General features: G+C 38.3%; 1 protein-coding gene across 2 annotated transcripts in view; it reads right to left on the bottom strand.

Moving 5' to 3' along the window:
• Positions 1–20,409, bottom strand: part of LOC149083181 (retinal-binding protein-like) — a 47,420-nt gene extending 27,011 nt beyond the window's left edge. The window contains exons 1-9 of one of the 2 annotated variants that reach the window (XM_089236353.1): positions 20,294–20,409; positions 13,754–13,832; positions 11,855–11,930; positions 11,463–11,506; positions 9,367–9,429; positions 7,291–7,381; positions 5,710–5,804; positions 4,238–4,316; positions 2,650–2,730 (exon numbers count right to left, since the gene is read on the bottom strand). In XM_089236353.1, coding sequence (XP_089092479.1) covers positions 2,650–2,730; positions 4,238–4,316; positions 5,710–5,804; positions 7,291–7,381; positions 9,367–9,429; positions 11,463–11,506; positions 11,855–11,930; positions 13,754–13,810 — 586 coding nt within the window. In that variant the 5' untranslated portion in view covers positions 13,811–13,832; positions 20,294–20,409. Of the gene's footprint in view, positions 1–2,649; positions 2,731–4,237; positions 4,317–5,709; positions 5,805–7,290; positions 7,382–9,366; positions 9,430–11,462; positions 11,507–11,854; positions 11,931–13,753; positions 13,833–19,950 lie in introns of both variants that reach the window. The other variant, XM_089236352.1, reaches the window with a different exon arrangement.
• Positions 20,410–21,827: the final 1,418 nt, after the last annotated feature.

Genomic DNA, 21,827 nt, shown 5'->3' with positions numbered 1-21,827 from the left:
AAAAAAATATATATTTCATTGGTTTGGGGAATAATTTTCATCTATTTTTTCTTATCGTGAGATTTGCGGATTGAATGTGTTGTCACTCTTCTCGTTTAGAAAAAAAAAAAAATGACAAGTCTTTGCTTTGAATACGCACAAAACGTTCTGGAACAACCCAATGCTGTGCTACGACAACTTGAAAGGGAAATCGTATACCGTCCGGCCGAGGAATGCATCTTCAAGTTCGGTGATAGGACTTATCCAATGCCCCGCCAACACGCAGCCTACGGCGACCCCGATTTATTCTACAAATTTTCTGGAATGAAGCTCCAAGCCCAACCGTGGACGCCTCTCCTATTGGATTTGAAAGCTGTGGTCGAGAGCATCACAGGTTACGACTACAACTTCGTCGTCATCAACCGATACTCTGATGGACAGAAGAGCATCTCCCCTCACTCTGATGATGAGGCGCAGCTCGTGAAAGATCATCCCATCGCTTGCCTCTCCCTGGGCGCTGAAAGAAACATCATCTTCTCTCGTCGGGAGCACAAGTCCGTGGACCGAATCCTCGAGCACAACAGCCTCTTGACAATGCTACCTCCAACTAACCAGCTGTGGCGTCATGCGATTCCAAAGGACTCGAAAGTCAAAGACGTTCGCGTTAGTCTCACGTTCCGGAAAATAGTCCAGACAAAGAGGAAAGCCGTGGCAGAATCACCACCAGCTAAGAGATCTCGCAGCAGTGGCTTCGATAAAAGCCAACTACCAACCAACATATTCCACATCGAAGAGAACTTTTATGTTAGTGTAGTGATCTTCAACGGGGAAGTGAAAGTTCACATACGCGAATACTACGAAGAAGAGGGACTCGTGAAGCCAGGCAAGAACGGCGTGACTCTTTCTCCATACGTGTGGCAATGCTTGCTAACTGAATTCTCCCGTCGCAGTATGTCTCAACGCGTCGGCAGAACATTCTTAGTGTCCGAGAATTTGATAGCGGATTACAGCGGTGATGCTGTGATCATTCAACCTATTCATCGCAACGGTGAAAAGTTTCAGTGTTTTGGAAACATCGTCAAGATGTCGTTTCGCGTAGCAGATAAACTTTTCTGGTGTGATGAAAAACAACAGCTTCATAGTGTTATCACCAAGTTCATCCAGAAAGCACTCTGCTTGGACTATCTCAAATTGTGTGTGCGCGAAATCCAGACTAAAGGGACAAACTCTTTGGATATTACAGATGTTCTCGCTAAACTGGTGAGTGAAAAACTTTCAGTTACCATTGGGAATGTTATTGATTGTCACGGATGCTCTATGGGCTATGCCAATCAGCTGGGCCATGAATGTCTGCAGGTAGATGACATGTATTACAAATATTCAGATCACGCTATAACTTTAATTGACTTTCGCGAAGTCGCAAAAATTCTTGTGGAAAATTACAATGTCGTAGAAAAATGTTTTGATGCGATTGATTTTGATGTTTTGAAATCAAAGATAGAAGAAAATTATTTGAAATAAATGAAAACTTGATTCGCATAAAATGGCTCTGTATTTTATTGCTCCCTTGTTTTATTATTTTTTTTTTTACAGCTAAGCTCATCTTGGGGATTTAATTTGTGTGGGAAGAAAACTTTTTACATTAAAAAAATTAAGAACGGTAAAAAAAGCGTTGGAAACTTCTAGGGACTTTTCTTAGCCAGACTTGGGAAAACTGACATAAAAAGTAAGAACGACTTGCACCTTAAAAAAAACGATAATTTTTTATTTTAAAGTAATTCAAACCCTCATCAAACTTCTTTGAAAAAAAAAAAACAATATTTTAGGGTGCAATATAAGAAAGATCCCTGATGTGACATAAAATAAATTTAATTTGGGAAAGGTTACTTGGTATCGTATTTGCTAAACTCGATAATTTTTTTTTATTTTAAAAAAATAATTTAAGCCCTCATCAAACCTGTTTGAAAAAAAAAACCGATAATTTAAGAACGACCCCTAATGTGACATCATACGATATTTTAATGATGTTGTTCGTCATTAGCTTTCTTGGATGAAAAAAGTAGGACACAGTTGATCACGTGAGTGCCCCATAGCCCCGGTATACAGAGGGTGACATAAAAAATTCTAATTTAATAATGACTCCCAGGAAAGATCCCTGACGTGGCATAAAAATTTAATTTAAGAACGACCCCCAATAAAACAATTTGATTTAGGAAAAAAAAAAAACAGTAAAGCGTCACCCCTCTTATCGAAGCATCCCTTATCGCGTGGGAGCGCTATCTAGCGGAGGGCTGCGGAAGACATCCCCTCGTAAGGTGGGGATTGCCTATTGTCCTGGTGGGGAGTGCCTATTGTCCTGGTGGGGAGTAAGTGGGGAGTGCCTATTGTCCTGAAAACCCCATTTTTCCCCTACTTTGATTCTATTCTGGTCTGGTACTTTTTTATGTCAATTGGCTGAGAAGTTTCATTCTTTTTATAAATTTTCTTCTCGCCCACCATGTACTTTGTACAATTGCCCTCCTGAGGAAATTTTCCCGTTTTAAATAAAGTAGAGAATAATCAGCAATTGCTGAATTAGACGAAATAAAATTAAAATTAGTGTGATTTATCTACGTAAGTGAACGGAAATAGCATCTTGAACCATGAGCGTACAAACACAGTTTCACTTACAGTTCACAATGTAGCCATTCTTTAGCCTCTCCGGATAATTGGCTTCATATATGGGTAGAAGAGACATCAGCATATCCATGCCTGCAAAGAAAATTACAAATTGATAATTCCCTTAAGAATTGAAATTTGTACGTTACATGTTGTTGCCTCTGTTTGTATTCAAAATTAATTCCGGAAAGACATCGAAAAAAAACAACAACAAATTACTTAGAAAATTTAAAACATGTTCTTTGATAAGCATGACTCTTGCACGATAATTGTTTGTATTCTTCGTATTTGTACCTCTTTATGTACGTAAATATCAATTGATGAAACTTTGTACAGACAGTAGCGATCAGCAGTGTCACCAAGCGAGCCGGTCTGATATTTGAAAACGTCTCTCCAGACAGACCTTCAACGCGATACTTGCATAACCTGAGAATTTAGGCATTTTCAGTTCAAAATATGGACGACAGATGGCAGCACCAGCACAACGCGAAGTGAGATTAATTCTAACTATATTTCACACATATACCGATCCATTAGAAATTCCCTAGAGGAATGCTTGCGAGATTCGATTTGCTTAAGTAGTAGTGCTGTCAAAAAGCATGAAATTGTATTGTATACAGCTAGAATAGTCCGTTGCCGTATTTCCAGAGGAAATGTTTTTCAATTTCAAGTGCGGTGGTCGGCCACCACCAATCAATCGCCAATGTGGATCGCCAATCAATCATGACTTCAAAATATCAGTCGGGGTCACGGGATTTAATGAGTGTGCCATCAAAGTCAATCGTTGGCAAAAAAAGTGATGCAAAATCATAAATGCTGCTACTACCACACATGTACATCGTACACATTCCTCTGAGGAATTTCTAACGAATCGGTGCAAGTCAGAATGTGTGCGTGTTCTGTTGGTTGTGTGGTCTCTAACGTATTTATGTTTAGAGCTGTGCTCAGTGTTCACCAATACGCATCCAAATTCAATTTTACTCCTCCAAATTTCGTTGAGGATAGAAAATACTCCTTCAAATTTCAAGTTGTTTTGTTTCAATACAGTTATTTCTCACTGATAAAAAAAAAAATACACCTTAAAACTTTGAATAGAATTCAAATTTACTCCTCAAAAATATATTTTCGGAACACACTGGTCGTGCTTCTTTCCTGTTCTTGCTGATGTTGCCATCTGTCTTCAATATATTGCAGCAAAGACGATAAATTCTTGAATTTTTATGTTATCGAAAAGGCTGCTGCGATCTCGGCAATAATTTGGTTGGTGACAAAGTTGAAAAAAGTTTATGTGAGTTATCGAATTATTTAGGCTTTTGGCAAAACTGAAACACGTAAATACTCATTGCGGAACCTCTAACGTAGAGGGCACCTGTTGATATAAAAAAAAACACTTCGCACCGAAAAAAGAGGAAGCTCGTCATTATAGAGCCCGTATATCTAAGACTTACAATTTCCTCAATGTTTCGTCACATACACAAAAAAAAGTTACCGAAGTCTGGGATGACGTAAGCTTTCGGATTTTGCGCCTCACACATTTGTCATATAATATGCATTTTTTGATGAACATTGTTCGAATAGAAGGACAATGAAAGGATTTTACCATTTTTGTTGGTGACTTGGGAAAGAGAAGTTTTTTCGAAATCAATCACGAAAATCCAAGTTTGGCAGAGTTTTTTTTCCTGTCGGGAAGAAATAAAGGAAACATAAATTAAAATCGGTTTATCCGAAACAAACAAAAAGAAAACACGCAATAGTGTTAAAAGAAAAAGAAATTCGTCGATATTCTGGGTTGGTGTTAAAAGAAATGTCTTTTGAAATTGTCTTTGTAGGCGTTTCTCTTTTGATAAACTTCACCTTATTAACAGGGAAGCGCTTGAATATAATTTTTCCTCATTCCTCTTGCGGGGACAGACTTATCCAAGATGAATGAAAACTTCTGATTTTGCTTTCGGTGATTTTTTTTCCGTGTTTTGTTAGTCGTGTAGCACGTTTGATAGTAGTACATAAAATATCGAACTGGACTCTCATCGTAAGGATCCGAATTCGAACACCGTTGGCGGTGGTTTTCGAACTTCGAAGAGCGAATTCGAGCCGGTCACCCATTTGGAAAAGTCTCTGAGCAGAAAGCAAGCAGACTTATACAACATGATAATTACTAACATGAAGAATTCGGGCATTTACCATTTCCATTTCAAAATATGGAAAGAAGATGGCACTTCCAGCAAGAAACGAAACAAGCACATATCTGACAACATAAATAGGTTAGGGGGTCGCACATACAACTCAGAACACACGATGCGGCATGCCCCGATTCGTTAGAAATTCCGCAGGGGAATGTGTACGAGGTGAATGTACTGTCAAATAGTAGTAGCGGTACATAAAGAACAGTAGTAGTAGCGGACTTAAGAGATATCCGGCGGACCGGTTACCCGATAATATTTATCGGGAGAAAAAAACCACCACGCATGCAAATGTAACCTGGGGAAGAAAAAGAAACCGTATGTAAATCTGCGTCGCGATGAATAAAAGGTGCGGACGCCAACCTTGTGAAGTTATTCCACCGTTCTAACAGTTGTAACGTACGGGATAATGGCGCACTATAGTAATACTGAATCCGTGCCTTTTATTCGCTGTGACGCAGAGTTGCATACGGTTTCTTCTTCTTCTCTCCCAGGTTACATTTGCATGCATGGGGTTCTTTTCCCCCCGATAAATTTTAACAGGAATACCGTTTTAACGTTTGCGGAGCGGCCGTTAGCACGTTTGAGTTTCATGTTAGACCATGCATTCTTTGATGAAAATTGTTTGTAGTGTACTATCACCTCTTAAAGTTTTTCCCATCTTTTCTGAATCACCCTGTATACGCGGAAGTGGGCACCGAAGCGACGTTTCGCACGGGTGAGAATTTCGCCTCGAGTCGCCCTCCATCTGGAACAAGATGCTTATTATGGCAAGGTATTTATTTTTCTACGTACGTGCGTGATAAGTTAACATGATGCTTTTAAATCAGCAAAGGTATGTTATATTGTATTAGGATGCAATCGAAAACAGAAACATAGAATAGTTAGTTACTTCTTGGGATTTCTTTTCCAGTTTCTGGCGGTATGTCTCCATCAAGTACATCACGTATGTTATAAATTCGGATTTAGTGACAGACTTGGAAAAACCTGAAGAAAAAAAAATATACGATGACCGACATGAAAATATACGATACCGAAAGATTTCGACCAGTTAGTTTATACGAGCGTTATTGTATGGTGAAAAAGTTGGGGAGGCCACAGAACAACGTTACCAGGGCAAAAAGGTCAACCTCGAAGCTACTGTTGTACAAGTGGGAGAGATGCTCCTCATGTCCAGTACAAGCGCAATGCAGAATTAAATAATGCATCAGACGCTGATAAATGAATTATTGCGCTGTGATGAATTTGCGTTTCCATGTATTTGTGTTGTGTTTGCGTGTATATTAATGTTGTGCCCCTATATACATATCGGTGAAGTTTCTACACGCAGTGAAAGCCCGTTATAACCACAGTTCGCAATCAGAAGGAAAATTGTTACAACGGACTTCCCGTTATAAATGAATTTTAGTTTTTCTGCACAGTAAAAACATTGCTGCACTGTAACACCTACAGATATAATGATATGTTTTTCCACCTCCTATATGAATGAGAATATGAAACTCTCTTACTTCGGCCATGTAATGCGCACAGAAGGCTCACTAGAAAAAAATGGTAATGCTTGGATGAATAGAGGGAACGAGGTGGAGAGGCAGACCAAGCACCAGATGGATAGCTGAGGTGTTGTGCAAAGCACCAGAATGAAGCTAGCACAACTGAGACATGCTGTGAATGGCAGACCAGCTTGGAGAGCCATGATCTATAGTCACTAGGAGTCGAAATCGACTCGGTGGTTTCTAACAACAACATATGAATAAGAAGATAAGATACACCATGTAGTCTTATCTATGGCCACTATGGTGGTCGAGTGGTCATAGTGACGGACTCGCATCGCGAGGTAGGTACGCGCACAGTTACACCTCCGGCACAACTCACTAGGTAGTAAATCGCCCATAAATGGTGATAGACCTGAGTTGTGCTCGATTTGAAAGAAAGAAAAGAAAAGTCTTATCTATGGGGGAGGTACTGACACATGCCCCGTTTATAAATACCTACGAATAGGGTGAAGAAATTAAAAAAAAAACCATTCTTTACGTATAATTCTTAAAGAAAGAGAGGAGAACGTGCTTTTCCCCCCGAATTTGTCGTTATAGCGAATGTGTTCTGATTTTCATTCATAAATGACTCCCAATAAGCGGATATTTTTGTGTCGCATTAACGTTAGCTCTTTGGCAATCACTTTCGAATTACTCGTAATTGCGAGATTCTCTTTATAAACTGTACTCGTTACAACGGGCTTTTACTGTATTTTTATTGTTGTTCTGTACATTTGCTTTATATATACTTTTGTGTTTTAATGTATTATATTATTACATGCATATTAAATGTACGATCACAGGGAAAACCGTACCCAATCTACCTCTTTTTATGGTTAAATTCGTGTTCATCACACCGAATTACATAAGAAATGACTATTTTTGTTTCAGACGGAGAAACTGTCAAAATTTGAGGAATGGAAACTGATTGGAGCACTTACCAATGAGATCGATGCCGAAATCTACGACGGCCACGAGATCACCGAATTTGCTGAACCCAATGAATGTGATCGGAAAATATTTATCAAAAAGCTATCGAGAGGAAATAAAACAAAAATTGTTTCAGTTTTTTTAGTGAAAGATCCTGGATATTAACAAAGGATGTAAATTATTGTAACTACAAACTTTAATTGGCAACCCTACCAAAATCCATCTGTGCATTTATGGTCATATATACCTACAGAGTAAGCGTTAGGAGTTGAGCAATCAATTACTAAACAATAGAGCAGCGATTTTCAGTCACTTTTAGTCATTGATCCCCAGAAATCTTGGTGTCTGCCATGGTGTCACGACAGTTCAGCGTGAGACAATTTAGTGCAGAGACAATTCAGCGCAGTGATTGTGTTTTGTATATAAATAAGAATTCTCTTCCCACTTTTTTCAGACTTAGGACTAGTATACTTTGAAAATGCTTTAAAATTATTTTGAAAATAAGGTGTGGTTAGAATTTTATGTTTGACACAAATATGTGTCGTCGTCAAGAGAAATGTATTGTTCTCGATCTTGTGGCGTGATTTTCAGGATGGGCCCAAGGTAACTAACGCTGCATATTCCGCTGAACGAACCATCGATAAATAAAGAGACAATATTGTTCAATAGAGTCAACATATTGAGACAATTCAAGATGCAATTAACAAACTATGAATTTATTAAAATATCAGAGGGAAACGATTCACGAACCACGCTGTTGTCGCTGAGATGATCTGAGTTGCGCGCAACCACCTAAGGCAACGGACGCTCTCCAATGGCATGCTGCTGCCATTTAGTGGCCTCAACATGTATTATCATGTCATAAAAAAAGTAGTTACGCTTGCAGCTGAAAATTATGTGCCTTTTCCTCGTAGTAATTCTCCTTCGTAATTTCCTCGTAGAAATTCATCTGATGAGATTCTCGTAATTTTGAACTATTTCAGAGACTCTTTTTTTCAGCATCCGTAGCTCTTTTACGACGCTTAGTGTTTCCTTGACCGAACATGCACTGCTCTAATTCAATTTCTGTTAGTTTCTCCTCTTTCTGCAGGGCCGTTATGAATTTCCAAACATTGGGATGTTGATGGACTTCAATAGTGCTGCTGCTGAATGAATTATGCCAGCCCTCAATATTATTATCGGTTTTTGCTAAGCCGTCAATAGCGGCATCGAACTGATTCCATAGTTCTATAGCAAATTTTGGATCTCCACTGATTTCTTCGTGTTGGCCTTCCGATCCAGGTGTCTTCGAAATAATTTACAATACCATGTAAATCTTCTTCATTGCCTCTGTGGTACTCGCTATCTTGCAAATCAGTAAGTATGCCAGTCCTTAAGTCTGGAAAAAAGTGGAAAGGGAGAATTTTTATTTACAAAACACAATCACTGCGCTGATTTGTCTCTCGCTGAACTATCGGCGGTGAATTGTCCCACGCTGAACTGTCGCAGATCCGTCTGCGATGGAATCTAATTTATAGCAGAAGAAACTACAGCCTTATGAAACTGTTCTTGAACAATAAAGGATATTCTATCCATTACCAATAAACGTTATATGTGATAGCAATACCACGTACTCGACTGCAAAAGAACTCCAAAAAGAAACTCCAAACAAGAGATGTCACCACAAGTATAACTCTTGGCACACCCCAATTGGGAACCGCTGCAGTGGAACGTTGTCCGCTGCATTCACAGATGCATTTAGGCAGAGTCGACAATTCAAATTATAAATTCTGTACTCGGATGGCAAAACGCTTTATGTCATTTTTTAAAATGTTCAAGATGGCAAATTTTTTAAACAACATTTTGCCAATATGGTGTGGCTTTTTGAATTATTAAAATTTGGCTCCATTGTTTTCCTCCTGAACTGAAAAGGGAAACGGCTTACATTTTGCCATATTCTAAACATAAATGAACGAGACTCCGGAATGTGAAAAACTCATTTTTTGGAAAAGTGCCTTATAACATTTTGCAACCTGAGCACAGACTTGATAGATACAATAAACGTCACCCCCACGGTTTGATATAGTATTAATAGAAAGAATAATCACCTCGGGACTGTCATAAGTACAAAGAATATCGTCGATGCCATACTTTCGCCTCCAAGCGATGCTCTGTAACACGAGAACAGATATTAATGTATATTACACGTATGCACGGCATATAAAATAACACAACATACATATGCAGTGTTACAATTTTCAACGGGATGGATAAGAAGGACCATGAACTTTTAATACACCGCCAATCGACTGCTTTTACAAGGGGACACCAGTATCGATTGGTAAGGGACAATGCAAGGCTATGGTGTCGCAGGGAATTTTTCTCTAATAGGGTTGTTAATAAATGGAATAGCTTACCCCGGAGGTAGTAAATTGTAACACAATTGACACGTTTAAAAAGAAATACGATAAACATGTTGGGGTAAATCGAGAAGCTATCCATTCTTAGAATAAGACAACCATAAATACATTATGGGCATTGTAGAGTATTTTATCATGTGTATATATTGTTTATAATTTTTGTGATTGTGTTTTTTTTTTCAAGCCGAGCACAAGTCAGGTCTATCGCCATGGGCAATTTACTACCTAGTGAGTTGCGCCGGAAGTGTAAGTATGTGAAACTAACAGTCTGAGTGCGTATCTAGTGTTGTGTATGATTTTTTAGTGCTGCCATCTATATCTCAGAAGTGAAGTGTAATGACTGAATAGTTGTACTGTTTGTAAGACTGTTGCCCTCTGTGGCGAGACTTTTTAACGGGGAGATCGGCTCGCATTTGCGCCTTGAAGTTGGGAACCACAGAAAACCAAACTTCAGCCGACCACCACTGTGGTGACGGTGGGGCTCGAACCCCGGTCCCCGCGATGCGAGTCCGTCATTATGACCACTCGACCACCATAGCGGCTGATACGACTATTGCTGGTTGGTATGGTTTTATTTTTACATAATTAGATTATAAATTGCAGTAGATTATTACATATTATTATATTATACGGTGTGGTGGATATGCAGATGAAGATAATCCGATGTCACAGCTTGTGCGATGATTGTAGGTACAAACAAGTTTTGGTGGTCCCTGATTGGACGAAGAGAGATAGGTTAGAGAGTTGTTCGCAAAATTTATTTGTGAACCAAAAGTTGTAATTAATGGAATTCAATTAGATGTTTCACTGCTGCCATAGGCGGAGATAGACTTGGAAGTCTGGGGATGGCACGGTCATTATTGCTGGAGGGGGGGGGGGCACAATGATGATGATGTCAATTCATGTATACGCATATAAATGAATACGCACTTTTCCTGCAAAAGTGCTTACTGCAATGCACTTTTGTATACTACATCGACCATAAAGCGTCCCTTTACAAATGTATCCAATCGAAATGAATAAAATTCCAGCAACTGTATTATTCCACATATATTTAAATTTGTGTTTTTTATTTTTATTATAAGCGTGCAGTGCTGACGGGAGGCTACTTTGAAAAGTAACGCGTCAATTAGTTCTCCGTATACTAACTAATTTTGTAGAATTTTTTCTTTAATTTCTAGGACTTAGTTAGAACTAAAACGATCTACCAAATTTACATAATATTTATTTTATTTTTTCATAATGTGGTACTGAAAGGATTAAAGTGCGAGGCAAAAGAAAGCCAAAAGCATTAAGAAGGAAGAAGGGCTGGCTCAGAGGTACATGCACTTCGCACTCATTCCTCTGCGGAATTTCCAACGAATTGGTAAATGCCTGAATATGCGTGTACGTGTTGCGTACCTAACGTGAAGTTTGTTTCCATGTAATGCTTGTTATGTGTTGTGCTGACATCTGCCTTACTGATTCAGACTGCGTGAAATCAGCGAGAGAGAGAGAGAAGGAATTAAAACATTCCATAAACCGGAATAAACCATAAACCATTCCATAACGGAATAAATATTCTTATTCAGATTTGTAGTTATTGTTCTCCGCTTACGATGATTCCCGCATCTGCAGACGGAACGTGTGGTTGCTTTCTCAGTTTTTGACCACCTCAGAAATATCATCAATAAACGCACATGATAGTCTATTTTTAAAATTATTGCGGAAGAAAAAAGAAAGACTTAATAGTGATTATCTTTTATTTGTTGGGTCTGAAAAGGTTAATGACGAAAATGGCTTACGTTGCTGAGCATTGAAGTCGCTTTATCGACGTCGAAATCTCTCGCTGCAAAAGACAAATTAATCGTGAGAACTTTTTTCACTCATTTTTCTATTTAAAGAGAACATTTTTTAACGAGGAAAATACCCCGTGAAAATCCGACAAAATTATTTTTCATAGCAATAGAATTATTATGGTTGTAATAATGGAAAATTAATGAATGCTTCAAAGTTCCCGAAATTTACTCATGTGTAATGATTAGCCTTAAGGATCATATAATACACAAAATAACAGGAAAAAGATCCTCTCAAACAAAACAAAAAAAACTGATTTCTAAAGATATATATTTTTTAAAGTTATTAATTAAATCGATTGGTTACTTTACAATGTATATAATTATTTTCTTCCCCTCACCAATCAGAAACCTGAGCAACCTAGGCTCGTCTCGGATTTCTTCTGGCCCATGAAGTTCTTTGATGTTTTGTTTCATCTGTTCAAATAGAGAAAATAAAATATCCATATTGAATGTTTACCCATATCCTAACGTGGAAAATAATGAGCAACATCTAAATGTCTGAAAACGCAATTTATAACCGTATGATATTTACAAACTTTGCAATTAATTATTTACTCAGAAAATCACCAACGAATAAAGCAAATACGAAACTCCTTTTTGGTAAGGTGACTTCTTTTCAAAGGAATTTTATGTTTTTCTCGTATTTGCTTTATTTGTTGGTGATTTTTTTAGTATTATTTAGTAAATCTCAAATATGTTTCACACCATTACTTTGAAAATAAAATACGAGGGGCATTCATGCAGGGTTAACATGGCCTGCCATAAACCGCAGCAGAACCCTTAAGTTAGGATCTTTGGTAGACTCCGATCAAATTTTTCATTTGCCCTATTATAGTGAATTTGTATCATGAAAAAAAAAGAAAAGATAAGAATCATCCTGGGGGCCCCTTTGTTTGAGCTCTTTCATTCCCATCCTTGTGGGAGCCATCAGGGGGAGTCAAAACAATAGAATCACCCATTTATTGTGATCTTGGTTCTCCTATGTGTGGGAACACATTCTCCACCTACTGCTGTAACTTGACTGTACATGCACCTCGTAAACATTCCTCTGAAAGATTTCCAGCGAATTGTGTATGGTGGAATGTGCTAGGTTGTACGATACGCAAAATCGTGATGTACGGCCAAGATCACACACACACACACACACACACACAAAAAGGTTTAAAATAATACTCAGCCGGTGATCTCATATTCAGTACCACATTGACATCCAACTTGACGTTTAATTTCTGAGGAAAGAGTGTTATGTGTTCAAGGAGTGTTGCTTCCATCTGCGTTCTGAATTTGGAAGTAACAACCCGGAAAGTTATTTTGTCTGTACGAATTATTTGTGAGTATTAAATGTTGCTCTCTACGGACAGACGACATACTGTCCCGATCACCTTTATAGAATTTTGTGAGTGACCCCTTTACAGCATCCCTTTTGTCCCTCTGGCTTAAATAAAGTGCGGCTGTGATTGTCGATGATTCTCCAATAATTATCTGTTTAATAATTTAATATTTAGATGCATACTTAAATATTACAACTACATGGTATCATGCATCTCGTGAACATTCCTTTGGGGGTTTTCCTCGCCTGTTGCGGTAAAATGTGGTACTGAATATGAGATCACCGGCTGAGTATTATTTTAAACCTTTTTGTGTGTGTGTGTGTGTGTGTGTGTGATCTTGGCCGTACATCACGATTTTGCGTATCGTACAGACAAACAGAGAGACATGATCGCTGACCACCCAGAGAGACTGCGTATCGTACAGGTGACGATTTTACGTGTAAAGGGGCCTTTAATATCACCCCCCCCCCCACCCCGCAATGAGGAAGGCCCCCTGGATGCTGGTTATTGCATATTTTTGTAAACCTATGTGTTCTGCTAAGAAGCTAAATTCACAAAGGCCTTCCTGTGATTGTAGGGGGTTGTTATTGTGTCAGAAGTGAAATGAAGTGATGAATAATAATCGGATCGGGTGAAAAGGCCATGGAGCCGGAAAGATACAAGTTGTTGACTATTGGACAAGAGATCATGTCGAACGCTCTGGTTTAGGCGTCTATGTAAATAAATGTGAATATAAATTATTCTCCTTGGTTCTAGTCTATACTTAAATCGTGATGTGTCTAAGGAGGCCGAGCGAAGCAGTTATAACAATGAGGTACAAGTTTTTCCCGGATGTCAATTCGACCTCGACATAGGATCGCAAACGATTAAAGTTACAAAACAAGTTCATGAGGAATAAAAACTCACTTGAATGAAACTTTGTAGCTCAGAGTCAGACAGGTCTTTGGTTACGTCAAAATCCATTGTCTTGTTGGTCGCAAATTGTCTATAAGCATACAATCATGCAATAAAAAAGAAGTTACATCTTGTTACATCAAATCACAACTGTTGTGATTATCGCCAATGAGTTCGAACGAATAACGACAAACGATCTCTATTTAAAGCTACCAATGTTCAAACCACAGAGTAATAATACTATAGAGTGCGCGCGAGGGGTTACAATGTGAAGCAAAGATCCGGAGTCACGTGACTCCAGTCGAAAGGCTGGTCAGGGAATCTCGCTGGCAATGCTTTCCTTATGGCTGTTCGTATGACGATCTCCAAGTGCTGTCTTATTTTTCATTAAAATGTTCACCACGTGTGCAGCTTTCGGATGTTCGGAACGGTTTAGGAAAGGAGGAACATTATCCTTTCACAAAGGAGTACTTTTTTGCTTATTTCCTTTCTTATAAATTAAAAATTGGAATATTAAATTGACGATGCAATGGATTTCTGACGTAATCTCAGTTTTTAACGACTCCATTTTGGATTTAATTCAATTAAAGTTCCAAGTTTTGGTAAAATTCAAATGTCATGAATCATTATTAAATGTTTTAATAGAATTTTTGGCAATAAATGATTGAAATTGGGAGTTTTATGAAGTTTTAACTGAAATATACGTCTCCGCAAGATTTGGCGAGATTTGGCGAGCTGGTGAGTTCATTCGAGTTTTGCTCAACTTGGAAGAAAATATGCTTTTCAGAAGGATAAATTTATGAAAAATATTCTATTTAAATATAATGTGAGGAAAACTTCCCCCCCCCCTCTAGACAATTGCAGTTTTGCATAAAAATGCATAACAACCTCTAAAAATAATAGTATTTTTACCCCTCTTCGTAACGGTTATGTTTGCATATGCTGATAAATACAGCAAAAGCTAACATGAACAAAGCCGATGAAAAAAAATCTCTCTCTATCTTCGCATTTATTATTAATTTAATTTTTATGGCGAAATATGTGTAGTGCACGCATCTCATACGGGCAGAACGAAGTTGTTGAAATAAAGTGATATTTCAGCATGGATTTTTTCCATATTCATCAAACTTACTAAGTTCATTTTGAGAATTATTCGATTCATTCGTAAAAAGTGATAAATGCTACGAAATTCATCAAACTTACTAAAAATATTGGTAATTATGCATATATTTACCAACTATTGTGCATAATTTCTGAAGATAACGCGCACTACGGATTTATCAAATTTACAGTAACATAAACATTATATATTTGTTGTATACAATATTTTGTTTCCTGTGTGTGTATAGATATTTAGAAAGCTATTAAAAACTGTGCCAAAAAATTTATTTCATGAAATTTATACTGTTTATATTCACTTCCTTCAAATATTATATATTCAATTAAAATTTAAAAACCCATGTGTTAAGAAATTATTAAGAATTATCCCTTAATGGAAAATAAAAAAATTCCGTTTTCCAATATTTGTTTATTTTATAGAATTTATTTTTTCAAATCTGATACTCCCTAAATATTTCACATAAAAATGAATGAAATTCATTGAAAAAATGAAGGAAAGTTTTCATCAACTTGATCGAATTGAGTCAAATTTCGTTACAGCAACATCCTAGCTTCTGCGAAAACGCGCCAAATGTAATAGCGCAGAACCTGTTCTTTCCCCGAAAATACTGCTCATCTTTTCTTCACGTTCGACAAGTTTTATGAATAGCGTGCGCGGTCTATTTATATCTTAAGTCTATGGTTCAAACGCCCGAAACCAGAGTTACTGCATTATAATTTGGACACATTTCCAGTTTTGATTCAGTACTTTTTAAGAAATTCCTAAAAAAGTGTTCATTCCACTTAAACTTTTATTCTGTTAACCCTTTATATAGCGTAGCAGAAATTTCTAATCCTGTCCCTTTTGAAACGTTTTTAAATACAAATAAAAATACAAATGCGAAGACCACAACAAGCAAAATGCCCAACGAGGTGGCTGAGAAAAAGAAGGCCCATAAAGGGAGCCATTAAAGGGAGTTTAAGTATTCTTTTGTAATTGAGTAGGCTTCCCTCCAATTTTCAGTAGGTACAAACTAAAAACTAAGGGGTATAGGGGGAAAGTAAAAAAATCAGATCTACAAAATATCTGAGCTTGTCAATGCTAAAATAAGAGGCTTTTAAGGAGACGAAATATCTCGTCAATGCCGCTTAAAGGGTTAGGAGTTTTTGGATACAAAATTTTATATCGAACTCTTTAGCAATTTACTTGAATGTATGACATCAAACACTCTAGAGTTTTATTAAAACTTCCATGAAAAACCGCCGTGACGTTTATTGCCACCATAACACAGCTGGCATTAAATAATTCAGTTAATCCTTTTTATAATATTGTTCAGGAAATAATTTTTATTCAATAAGTCTGAGCAAGAAGGGGGAAAAAAGACGAGAGAATGTTAATACAATTACATAATACAGTCGACGCTCGATTTTACGAACCTCCAATTTACGAACACGTTCCTTTTTACGAACAGGTCTTCGATCCCGAACTGTATAGCGCTGTGTGTGCATAGAGATAATTTTAATATCCGCTCTATTTTACGAACTCTCATTTCTAGAACTCTTTATTTTATTTCATTTTTATTTTTTCCGGTTATTTCATTCTTCCAGAGCCGGCTCTGAGTTCACTGCAATCAAAAGTAAACTTCAGTTCGGACGTTGTACGTATCTTGAGTCAATCACCAACATACAGGTGTTTTGCAAACACGTGCCAGACAAGAGGGTTCGATTGTTTGCTGGGGTGACCGTGAATTGGAGATGAGTTTACAACGTAATTCACTCTTTGTGTATTATGATTGGATAAACTGGTGGTTCCAGAAATGGTATGTATTTGGTCAGGGGTCCTCAAACTGTGCGCCGCAGCGACCTGGAACCTTTGTTAGGAGCGCCGTGGAGCTGTGACCCTGACAAAGGTTTTTCGGAAATATTCTTTGTTAAACAACTGTGGGGAGCCGGTGGAGCTCGCGGATAAGAATTGAATAGGTAGAAAGGAGAGCCTCGGGGTGGGGGGGGGGACGTTTGAGAACCCCCTGCATTAGGTTATTGCAGGGCCAGCATTTCAACTTTTTGCCGGGGCGGGGTGTAAAGAACATATACTCAATCTATGTATATATTATATACTATCCCCCCCCCCCCTGATCTCCCACGCCCTATATGACGGGTCTGGTTCCAGACCCGTCGATCAATTCTATTTCAGCCAACTGCTGTTCGTCAACTTTCCTCTTCACAATGTTAACAAAATGAGAAAAGATCGTGCTTGGCAGTCGATGAGGGGAAAAAAAAACATTTCGAAAGAAATTTATGTGTGAACTCTTGCAAATACAGAAATTGCCAAAAGTACAGGATTCAAAAAATGACATTGAATCCTCTAATCAAAGATCAGCTAAAGATCGTTTCTACGGCAAGTGGTTCCAGCGGCGCGTTCCACCATCCCGAAAATATTTCCGAGAAGCGAGATTCGCGTGTGAAATTTCATCCTACATCAATCCTATGAAATATTATATTTCTCAAAATATTGCGATGAAGCAAACAAAAACAAGTGATTTTTATGTAAATCATCAATATATATATAATGCGGGAATAATTACTCATTTTTCATTTCCCGAATTGTTTTCATTGTCGAAGAATAAATTCCATTTACGAACTTTCGATTTCACGAACTAATTATCGAGTCCGCGTACGGATTCATAAAAACGAGCGTTGACTGTATCTCGAAAACTCTTCCTCATTCGATAAGAAACGGCACAAACCTCTTAACGTGGAGACCGGAATTAAATCGCAGATTAGTGAATACAAACAGAGATATTATGATAATCTTTTACCCATAGCATAGCGTAAGCAATAAAATAGCATATTATCGTGGATGAAAAGATACACCAAGTTGATAGAACCTCCTGTAGTCTTATATTTCGTTGTCAGTTTTGTTTGTAAACATAACACAAGAGTTCGAAAACGATCACGCAGTGGTGTATTTACGGAAGGGGGAGGAGGGCTTATCGAGCTTAGCCTGGGGCTACAATCTCGGAGATTATATACAGGGTGTCCTGTGAGTGCTATAATGCGGCCTTTATTTCATAAACCGTCCGTCGTAGAGGTATGATTCAAATTTTAAAAAAATGGTCAGAAGGCGCTGAAAAATTACCCTGTACCAGTATTGAGAGTAAAAATACAGTGTGTCACAAAATAAAAAAAATCTAAATTTTTATACGGTCTCCCTGTCCTCTAACTTCCAATTAGAAAGTTGCTGCCCTGTCTCTTCCGATGCCAACAGAAAAAATTAATGTTTCTGAGTGCAATATTCGCTAAGATATTTGAATTCAAAAATCGGAGGAATGTTGAGAAAGAACAGCATAAACGAACAGGCAATGCTTCTTTCCCTCATTTATGTTGTCCCTTACCAACTTTTCTGCAATTTTTGAATTAGAATATTTCACTTGGGAACTTGGATTTTTTTTGTTAGTCTCAGGAGAGACAGGGCAACAACTTTCTAATTAGATATCGGAGGACAAGAAGATTGTATAGAAATTTAGATTTTTTTACAAAGTCTATTTTCACTCTCAAAAAAATAATTTAATATAAACCGCCGCAGGCATTATCTGTGCTAATGTTTTCCATTAAAATGCTCTTTTCTCAAAACTAAGATTTTTGATAGATAAGGAATATTTTTACTAACGCCACTCATTCAAATGTCTCGAAACTTTGTGTCTCTCAACAGTATAGGGTTACATACTTTAACACGAGAATTTTTTTATTAAAATTATTTATAAATTTTTTATGGCACAAAATATGAGTAAATTTTGGTGATTTTTGAAAAGTTGCATGTTGTTAAAGTTAAAATTCCATAAAATAATAACCAACAGTTAAAATCTTAAAAACCCATGTTAAATTGTATAAAAAATATCCATAGAATTTGAGGCAAAAAAAAAATTGAGTGCCTAAAGGGAATAGAAAAGTGTTAAATGTTCCTTAGGGGCCATTCAAGTATTACGTAAGCAGATTTTCAGCCATTTTTGACCCCCCCCTCCTTGTCAGCAAAAGTCAGCAAAGCATTGTCCCCCCTTCCTCCCCCCCCCCCCCCCCCACTGTCAGCAAAATGTCGTCAGCAGCTTAGAATATTTCATATCTTCAAAAAGGGATTATTTCTTTCACTTATTCTGAAATTATTTAATTTCTTCTGAATTTTCATGATCGCCATTTTCTGAATTTTCGATTCCCCTATCCTACAGAATACACAAAATCGGCGCTAAGTAGCACCGAAATTGTTAGGACGCCTCTGGCCCCACTATCATTTGTGCACCGGGCCCTGCGTCTTGTACGGGTGGCCACTGATTCGACCTCTATCTCATCAACCGTTCATCGTAGAGATATGGTTCTAATTAGAGCAATATTCGCCGAAATATTTGAATTTAAAATCGGAGAAATGTTGAAGGGGACGGCATAAACTAACGAAAACGCTTCTTCCCCTTATTTATTCTGTTCTTTCCCAACTTTTCTCTAGATTTTGAATTCAAATATCTCAGTAAATATTGCATTTAGAAATATGGATTTTTTTTGTTGGTCTCACACACAAGAAAGACAGGGCAACAACTCTTTAATTAAAAGTTGGAGGACAGCGAAACCGTATAAAAGTTTAGATTTTTTTTATTTTGTGACACACTGTATTTTAAATCTCAAAACTGGTAAGGTATTTCTGAACACATTTCCAGAATTTTTCAAGTTAAAACCATACCTCTACTACGAACGGTCGACGAGACAAAACCCGAATTAGGACTTGCAGGCCACCCTGTATATCAGATATTTTCCAACATCTCGGAAGGGACCGGGGCCCCTGGTTTTTTCCTCTCGATATAGCCTTGTAATTCATCCATCACGGACAGTACAAGAGATACTGACAAGTGATTGAATGTAAGTAATATTTCCACATACTTTCTTCCATATTTAGGATATTCGGGAATTATGCATGATCCCTGGTGGAAGTAGTAAATGCAGGAAAATTGAACAAACTTACCGAGGTGATTGGTGATTATGCATATTAACCGTCGATTATGGATCACCGATTCAACACATTTACCGTAATAACAGAAATAATAGAAATACTATTTAAAAATATTTACTTTTTCCGTAATGAAGAAGTGAATCCCCTATCGCTAAGTTATACGTGATCAGCAACGATGTCCTTTTCGGTCAATTTCGCTAAAGCATTAACTGCACCAATATTTAGTGATACTTTTCTCTATAGATACTAACGACGCTGTAATCTTTCCATCTTGTTCTCTCGGTTCATTATTTCCCGTCGAGGAAAATTCTAATGTTCAAATACAATTTGACTCGAGTTCAGAGAAAGACGAGACCGTGTAAAGAAGCCGATGGAAGGTCTCGACGGAGGTCGTGTCACATTCGACCACAAAAAGGAAAAATGATGATGAATAAAGAGAAATTGAGAAATTATTTACTCACAAATCCGCCACCAGTCATGAAACGATTATCAACTGACGGGCGTGGGGCGTTTAACATTTTGCGTTGCATCAGAAAACATTTCCCATTGGTCGAAAAGACACAATGTTATTTTTAATGAAAAAAAACAAACGACCTTCGCTCCAATACACTTGTTTGGACCGAAGATAAACTCTTTGGTCGAAAAAGAGACATCGTCTGTGGATGCGATATTATTTCAAAAAACACATCATTCGCCCCAGCTCTCGTAGGGGACAGACGTGTTTTTGCTCGCTCCGACTAGGGAGCCATTTCTTTTTACTTCCAGCTTTCTTTTAGGTAACCTGACATGGCAAGGTCCAAAAAGAAGCCGAGGCAAGCCGCTCACATGCCAGCGCCTGCTCCCGCAAAGAAATACCAGTGTTATCTACACCATGGTGCATTTTCTAAGCATTCAATCGAGTGGATGAAATACTTCGCGGAAGTAGACTCTACTCGGAGGAACTGGAATCTCAGTACTCGTGAGGAGGTAGCAGATGACCCGCATCTCCAGTGCCAAGCAGTAAATCTACTGAGTGATCATGCCAAGGACTCTAAGTTATGGGCCAACAAAGAGATCCGCTGTGAACTGGAACGGCAATTCATTGAATTTGTCACTGATCAATCCAATCATAGCTACTGCAAGGACCTGGTAGTCAAACTCAAGGACCTTGAGGGGACTAAATGCATCCTCTACGAAGATGAAGCATCGCCACAAATCCTCACGGACCAGACCCAGCCTGCTCCGCACGAGGTCAATACCTGTTTTTTCAGATCTCCCGATCCGAGTGCTAATCCTTTGGCACTCGAGGAAATCGCTGAGCAGCCTTATGGCCCGTCCGAGGTCCCTGTCTCTTCTATTTTCAGGCCTGACGAAACTCAGAATTCCCGGGAAGACATGTGCTCATCGCCTGCAGAACCCTCCCGCTCTCTTTCTCCTTCTAGGCCCTCAGATCCGGAACTCATTTCCGAGGAAATCGCTGTCTCAAACGGTCCTGTCCACGAGACAGAGGAAATCGCTGATCAACCGATGGACCTGACTACGAATACTAGCGTAGCCGTCCCGTATGCTTTTTCAGCGGGTGATATGGTATCATCCTCAAGAGAAATCCCCAGCTCTCCTGTAATTGGCCAATGCTCTGAGCTAAGCCAATCAGATGATACCAAAGAAAACCTCACGATTTCGATCCGAAGCAACGGGAAATGGATGCATACTGATGCCCAGCTCTCCCAAATTTGCCACAACCATTTCTCAGCCAAGCTGAACGGCAAACAGATTGAGATTACTTTCAGAACAACTGACGATCTAATCTCAGCCAAAACTCTACTAGAGGCTGAAAACCTCGTCATCCAGCCGAAAAAAAAAAAATCAGACCTCTTTGCCGTGCTAATTCGGGGACTTGAACCCAGCACACCCCCGAAGGACATTCAATCTGCCCTTAGCCGACTTGGATTCACCACCACCAAAGCGGAAATATTCAGAAAGTCCAAATCAAACGCATGGAGAATCACTTTGGAA

Source organism: Pholcus phalangioides, unplaced genomic scaffold, assembly GCF_987345545.1.
Source record: "Pholcus phalangioides strain wild (caught in Gottingen) unplaced genomic scaffold, Ppha-v1.0 ptg000009l_1, whole genome shotgun sequence".
NCBI classification, from domain to species: Eukaryota; Metazoa; Arthropoda; class Arachnida; order Araneae; family Pholcidae; genus Pholcus; species Pholcus phalangioides.
This window is presented reverse-complemented; position numbering and strand designations above follow the sequence as displayed.